General features: G+C 33.4%; 1 protein-coding gene across 1 annotated transcript in view; it reads right to left on the bottom strand.

The window, feature by feature from the left end:
- LOC144975351 (uncharacterized) overlaps positions 1 to 5970 on the bottom strand; it is a 7302-nt gene extending 1332 nt beyond the window's left edge. Inside the window, exons 1-3 of the mRNA XM_078919350.1 lie at positions 5837 to 5970; positions 2095 to 2696; positions 911 to 1279 (exon numbers count right to left, since the gene is read on the bottom strand). Coding sequence (XP_078775476.1) covers positions 911 to 1279; positions 2095 to 2696; positions 5837 to 5903 — 1038 coding nt within the window. The 5' untranslated portion in view covers positions 5904 to 5970. The remainder of the gene's footprint in view (positions 1 to 910; positions 1280 to 2094; positions 2697 to 5836) is intronic.
- Positions 5971 to 8249: the final 2279 nt, after the last annotated feature.

Here is an 8249-nt window from a genome sequence, read left to right as displayed (position 1 = left end):
AGTATAACCGCTACTCAAGAAATCGACCCTCGACATAGACCAACTTAAGAACTATATAGACCTGTGTTAAATCTTACTTTATTGTCTAGAATTATCAAAAAAGCGGTTGCACATCGTTTTCATGAACGTCTACAAGATACTAAATTATATTGTAATTCCCAATCTGCCTACAGACCAGCACTGAAAGTTCACTTGTGCGTGTACAACATAATGACATCGTTAATTACTTGGTTATGACTTCAGTGCGGCCTTTGATACCATTGGCCAACATATTATTCTCGCTAGATTAAAACGTGGGCAGTTTTATATTGGTTTTTTTTTCTCGTATGGGGCCGAAGTTGCCGAGTTGTTAAGGCATTGCACGGTCATTTGGACGGACCCGGGTTCGAGCCCCTTCAGACACTTTCAATTTTGTTTGTTTACAGGGAGGGTGCATAATACCATGCCCGGATTTTGAGTCTTGTTGCGAATACAAGAACCTATATTTAAATCACTTCGCTACACATTCAATATGTATCGTATAGATGGAACGAAATTGACGTCACTCGGCTCTTTGTTATTGTTTATACCAGCCATTTTTATGAGAAGTCTCACTAAAATGTATCAAGCAGTTTATAAACGTTTAAGGTTACTTAGAGTTTTGTTTGTCGGTGTACGTTATATTCGGCTGTCGGGTGTTATGAGTTTTTTTTCGCTAAATGCATAGCATCAATACTCATTCTTTGGGCATGAATTATTTTTTGTGAATTAGCGTTGTTGAACCATTTGTGATTCACCCAAATTTATATTGTGAAAATATGATTCTATTGCTTGCGAAAATGATTTCAAAGCCCAAATAGCTCTCTCTTAAATTAACGGACACGGGTATGCTTACTATTTGTTAAATATATGTAAAATAGAATATGAATACCTTCCTGATGTTCTTTTCCAGCAGTGTGACTCTGTTACTTATAGACGACACCGATGCTTTGTTGGGAAGTTTATCTATTTTTGATTTCAATTCCTTGAACTGTTTTCCTTGCTTGCTTTCTAGGGCAGCTTCTTTGGAGACCAAAGATTGTATCTTTTTCAACTGGTCGTTGTCTTTGTTTTTAAGTGTCTGTATCTGCTTATTCTGGTCATCCTTTATCTGTTCCATTGTGCCGACCTCCTTTGATAGTTTTTGGTCCGTTTTCTTTGAGCGGATTTCAATGGCAGATACTTTATCTGTCAAAGATTTTATCTGAGTTGAGTCATTTTGCTCCAACTTTTGAAATTGTTTCGTCATAGAAGCCTGGTCCTAAAAGAAATAGGAATACCAATTGAAGTCGATGGTGAGGATAATTATGAAAATGGCTTTGATTTTATAAAGATGGTTGTAATAATTAATGCTGGCCTGTACCGTTGATAAATCTTGTCTAGGAAAGTTAAACATATTATATTTAAAGGACCAAATATAAAGTTTAGGGTTGCTATACTGAATTGTAATTAAATCGCTTAATATGTTGGATGTATGCAATTTTATATAAACAAGCATAGATTGTAAAATTGTAAACTTGAGATTCCAAAGCTATTGTATGTCTTTATATTACATAAATGTTTCAGAAAAAAAAAGAATATAAAGACATTCATCATGATATTACAAGTCGGGAAATAAGAATAATAATAATAATAATAATAATAATAATAATAATAATAATAATAATAATAATAATAATAATAATAATAATAATAATAATAATAATAGATCTTTATTGTCCATAAATATGGCAATTTGTCATTTAGTTACACTTGTTATAATGTTAAACGATAACTAAGATTGAACAGATATTTCACTCCTACTTATTTTCTCTCTCTCTCTCTCTCTGAGACAGGACAACAACAGTTCTAAGAGACAAGCTTTGAATATTCAAATTTAAGGAGATTTTCTTATCTCAACGTAGTTCTCTTATCTTCTCTTAAATGATTCATACCAACATTTATATTTGCAGAATTATGATATGACTTTATTATCATATTGTGTTCTGTCATATCACTTTTGTATGTTAACACGTAAGCACATACACACATACACACCTACATTGTTTATAAAAGATAATTAGATACGATATATACCTTTTTGCTTGTCTTTTCCAGCTCTATTATTTTATTTTGTAGAGATGTTGTTGCTTTTTTCAGAGAAATTTTCTCTTTCTCAAGTGATGCCGCTTTCTTTTCAAGCGAAGCTATTTTCGTTTTTAGAATAAGTGTCTCCTCCTCACGCCGTGTAGCTTTATTTTCGACAGCCGACATTTTCTTCATCAACGGGTCAATGATGGTCTTTAGAATGGAGGAATCTGTTGATGTGACAATGAGATTTCCGTCACTCGAATCCTCTTTAAGCTTACCAGACTCATCCATATAATAAATCTTGCAGGTATAGTTCCCAGACCACTCTTTTCCTGCCTTTAATAGATTTACATTCAGATTGCTTCGTGTTATGTCTTTGTCTATGAAACCAGTTACTTCATATTTAGGATTCAATATTTTGATTTCTTGTGAAGTCTGGAAGTTTGGGTGAATTGTGGCCAAAGGGTCTTCTTGTTCTCTCAAAATTTGCATCAGTATAATTTCCCGTGCTTTGTTTTCAAGTCCCCTAGGTTTACATGAGATCCGAACGTCTTCGGGCATGATGTCAGAGACTTGATCTGGTTGGATAATGATACTGGCCCCTCCATCTGATTGTAAAAAAATAATTGTTTTTTGAGATGCTAATCATAAGTTTCTAAGATCTCATAACAATCGTCTAATTATTTTAATATAATCTCTCTTTTTAAAGAAATAGAAATTGTTTTCTGAGATGATTATCATTAGAATTTAAGATTTTTAACTGTCTAAAGTATGTTCAACGAAAGGAGATCCAACCCGGTGTGCGAATGGCCTCGGCCATTCTGGTCTCCACACCACTGAAGCAAAATGCCATGACTGAAATCAAAGTTTCTTCAAAGCAAGTCTATAAACTACAAAATACGCCCCCGAGCTATCTAAATCATTAATTTTGACTTCAAAAGCGCGAAACGATTACTAGCAATCGCTACCATTTGGATAAGAACGTTTTGCGAGTTCTAAGAGACAAAGCATCCTAACAACTGCTGGGTGGGTTGGGGTTGGACATTCAATCTTGACGTCCTATGGGTATGAATCAAGTGTTCTACCAACAAAGTAATCGGGACCCCTACGTGGTTATCAGTTGTTTTGGTTACCAATTTTGTGTGGACTGATGGTATATTTAGAAGCATAGCAATCACCTTTAATAATGCCTTGTTTATTAAGTGTATATCTAAGATGGTGTTTAAAATCATGTGCAGAAATGTAGGGTTTTCATAAAGGCTTTGTCTGATTTTAGAGACTTACCTTATAAAACCATTATATATATTTGCATCTGGTTTTCACCATCTTCTAGAAAAACACCATACATTTATGTATTAAGTCATAGACCCACGTGACATCACTAAAGTAATCATAATCAACATTAACTTTAGAAAAACCTCATTTTTCTCTCCTTTTATTTCGGAATAATAATAATAATAATAATAATAATGATAATAATAATAATAATAATAATAATAATAATAATAATAATAATAATAATAATAATAATAATAATAATAATAATAATACAATAATAATAATAATAATAATAATAATAATAATAATAATAATAATAATAATAATAATAATAATAATAATAATAATGTAATAATGTACTTTATTCATCCGAAAGGAGTTTTTTGTACATAGGTATAAAAATGCCGACAATGATACATACATGAACACAATATACGTAAATATAACGTGGTAAAGTAAGATTTGGTAATAGGTATATATAGTGTAATAATAATGTAGGCTGTAAGAATAATTACATCGTTTAAATTAAGTGTTAATTAATAGCCATAGTGCGACAAAAATCTTTCTTTAGTTCCATGAAATGAAATCGCCAAAGATATCTTAACAACATTTCATTCCCCGGTGTGGCAGACGTGAAAACGAAAAAAACAAACAACTTGGGTATTCAAAAATTGCTTAGACACATAAAAGTTTGCCCAAGCTCAAGTCAACCAAGACTTGTCGATGAAATTTATCAGGAGGTGCGATACATTCAAGCTTAATCTACACGCAAAGCATTGCCTGCGCTTGGCAGTCCAAAGAGCATCGACATCCCAGAGAGCATTATTCGGGAACTTGTGAGATAATTGCTCACAAGTATTCAAAGCACAATCCCGAAAATACCGCTTGCTCTGAAACGCTTTTGAAGAGTAGATAGGTGGTACGTAGCATACGTAAAGATGATGATTTATGGATTAGCTTTTCAGACGAGTCTTATTCCTCTTGTCATGTAACGTAATAGACTGGATATGATGTCAGTGATTTGGGATCAGAACGACTGCAAAATGTTATTGAGAAAGAAAGAGACAGTCCAAAATTGGATGTTTGGTGTTTGCATATGCAAAAATGAGTTTTTGATAAATTATTTTTCATGATAACAAGATTACTGTAAATCTATATTTAGCTTTTCTAGACTTTTATGCTGCATCCCAACTTTGTGAATATCAGCCATAGATAACAATTCAGTAATTCGGTTCTCCCCTACAATGGAAATTCTCAACTACACGTTTCCAGACAGATGTATTCGGTAAAATGAAATTGATTGTCTGGCAATCTGGGTCATCGGAGATTTCTCTGTATGACTTTTTCATATGAGGCTACCCCAAAGACAGCTCACACACCTGATGTTGGAATACTTACCTTATAGAAGAGTTGTTATTAAATCTACTTTGCCACAACACCTATAAACACGCGATATAAAATCGATACTCTGAGGTCCGAGGTTCCTTACACAGTAAAGGAAGACTTTTTTTTTAGATGTTTTTTTTTCTTGTATTTTTCATTCTTGTAGTGTCTGGCACTGTTTTATACAGTTTTCAGGTCTGTATCCTAGAGTCCATACCACGACAAACACCACAACATCAATTACTCCTATTATTACGTACAACAAGAACAATAAAAACAACAACTACTTCTACTACTACTACTACTACTACTACTACTACTACTACTACTACTACTACTACTACTACTACTACTACTACCACTACTACTACTACTACTACTACTACTACTACTACTACTACTACTACTACTACTACTACTGCTACTACTAAAAAAAAAACAAGAGCATTTTTATATATCCACTTAACGTGCTCAAAGCGCTTTACAAGGGTCCTTGACCAACAGCGGCATGTAATATGTAGAAAGATACATGACACCTGCTAGGCGATATTACAATTTTTCCGGACAGAGACAACGCTGTTACCGGCCAGGTACTCATTTTACACCTGAGTACGGCGAGCGAATTTGCGTAAAGAGCCTTCTCTAAGGACTAAACTATGCGCCGAGCGAGGCTCGAACCAACGACCTTCCGATCCGAAAGCGAGTGTCATACCACTAGACCACATAGCCGCACAACTATTATTACTACTACTGCTATTACCACTACTACTACTACTACTACTACTACTACTACTACTACTACTACTACTACTACTACTACTACTACTACTACTGCTGCTGCTATTACTACTACTACTACTACTACTACTACTACTACTACTACTACTACTACTACCACCACTACTACTACTACTACTACTACTACTACTACTACTACTACTACTACTACTACTACTAGTAGTAGTAGTAGTAGTAGTAGTAGTAGTAGTAGTAGTAGTAGTAGTAGTAGTAGTAGTAATAGTATAACCGCATTCTTACTTCTATCATATCTATGTGAATAGGTTTAGTTGTACAAATATTAACTTACTTGTCTTTACTACTTGAAGAGTTGTGATAATGGTGATTAACGCTATTGTTCCCAGTTTTGACGGCATTTCGCTCCGATTGTTAAATGTAAAGTCTAAATTAATAATCTTATATTTAATATACACCTTGTGACTAAAAAAAGGCTTGACTATGGCAACAAAAACAGTTTTCTAGATATGACGTGAGGTAACGTCGTTTGTTTATCGTATTTGATGTCGTTGTACTAATGCTGATTTTTACTATGCTGACCATGTTATTTGATGAATGATGATGATGTTGATGATGATGATGGTAATGATTATACTCACACTGCTGAAGCAATAATGATAATAATAAAATAATAATAATAATAATAATAATAATAGTAATAATAATAATAATAATAATAATAATAATAATAATAATAATAATAATAATAATAATAATAATAATAATAATAATAATAATAATAATAATGCTATCACTACTGCTGCTTTGCTGACGACAAGTCCAATGATTCTACTGTTTCAATCCAAAGCCTATCCATGTTCATCCCAGGCTCTCTAAGTCCTATAGTAGGAAAGAAATTGAAGTCAGTCAACGCTCTTTAATTGTGTTTAGACATTTATTTTCAAGATTAGTTCTCACTCAATAATTAATATCAATCAGATTATAAACGTTTACATTTACTCGTTGTTTTGTGTGTTGGTTCGTTATCTGGCTGGCGAATGTAGTGCCTAGTGAGTACCTAACCTAATTTATTACGGTGTTTTTTTTGTTTTTGTTTTTTTTTTTTTGGGGGGGGGGGCTGTGGTTTGTTTGTTTTGTTTTGTTTTTTTTTTTTTTGTTTTTTTTCGTCATTATTTTTTTCTATTGTTCCTTATAATTCTTTTGCGTATTCTGAGTTAGAACACGACTGCTTCTTTTAAAATAGGGTAAATCGCCCCCCAAATCCATACGTATGAGAGCGGTCCACAGAAAACAATGACATGTCTTTATATAACCCGCTTTTCAGTATGAATGGAATGTTCTATATTTCTGAAGATCTGGAATTTACCAAAAAAAATTGACAGTCATGCAGGTTATTATGAAAAGATTTTCGAAATATTTTCATAAATGAAGCGACCCGATCGCGTGGGAATTCGGTAAGTATTCATAGTTGAAACCAAGTAATCGACTGCAATTTTTCACACAATATTTCAGTTTGCACCATATAATTAATCTAACACTCATGCACAATTATAGCCTTAATTATAAGCAGAAATGTTAAATTTATCATTTATATAGATGTTTTGTTAGTAAATTGAACATACAAATCTTTTAAAGCTGTTTTTTTCTCTCTCGTTCGGTTTTTGGGCATGCCACTTTACCCAAAGCCCTAAAACCGTACATGCCTGGCTTCAAATCAAAACGGTTAATCCAAGTATCCAAAGATTCACATTAATTTTCAAAATTTTAGTATTCATTAAGCGCTTTATCCATTAGAAGTGATTTTTTTAAAGCAAGCAATTCGAAACCTTTACTAACGCTTGGCATGCAGGACGCATCCTGTAATGGGCAACAGGTCCTAATTTTACACCTGAATTTGGAGAGAAAATAATATGAGTGAAAAGCTGCTGCTTGGATCCAAACTTTCCGATGTCTACTGCAAGACTCGAAACTTGGCTCATAGGATTTTGAAGAGAACGAGTTCGAAAACAAATTTAAGAGTTTAGCTATATTATGTTTCAATACTTCTCAAAAACCATTATTATCATATCTTTTGGGTTTTATTAATCTTCCTGTTATTTGATAAAGAGGAAACCCAAAAACCTCCACACCATTCGTCTTAAAATATACTTTAGCTGAAATTCGATTGCATCATTGTCAGATATTCTTTTGAAAATATATTATGTTAATATGATATTAATGCCTTACGTCATTTGTGACCCATCGTGTCAATGCGGTATTATGTCGGGATCCACTCGGTTAGGGAAATTGAATTCTTTGCCACAAATATCAAACTTGGGTTTCATTTATGTACGTTATGCTTGAGTATAAATACTATTTCTTGCTTTACAAAAACTTCTAAGATCCAATTTCTCATCATTCTATCTCTAAATTCACTTTTTGGGTCTGAATCATTCCGACATAATACCGTTTTGAGACCGAGGGTCACTTTATGATTGAGATTTTTAGCTAGATTAACAGATAATACCTCACATTTATTTATGTAATACCAGTCAGGAGACGGCAATTGAATGAGTTGTCTAAACACTGGAGTATTCAGTTGAACCCAACCTAAGAGCTGTTAGAATTTGAGGTACCGAAAAACCATACGGATTTAGAGCGACCTGCCCTAGGCATTATGACGTCAATTAAAAAAAGACATCGGAGAAACATGTTTCACAATGGGAAAGTGAACGTCTGTTGATGTGTCGTGTATTATTGACGGC

The sequence above is a fragment of the Berghia stephanieae genome, chromosome 6 (genome assembly GCF_034508935.2).
Source record: "Berghia stephanieae isolate SIO BIC M18660-M18661 chromosome 6, UCSD_Bste_1.3, whole genome shotgun sequence".
NCBI lineage: Eukaryota > Metazoa > Mollusca > Gastropoda > Nudibranchia > Aeolidiidae > Berghia > Berghia stephanieae.
Note: the sequence above shows the minus strand (reverse complement) of the source record. Positions and strands in the feature narration are given on the sequence as shown.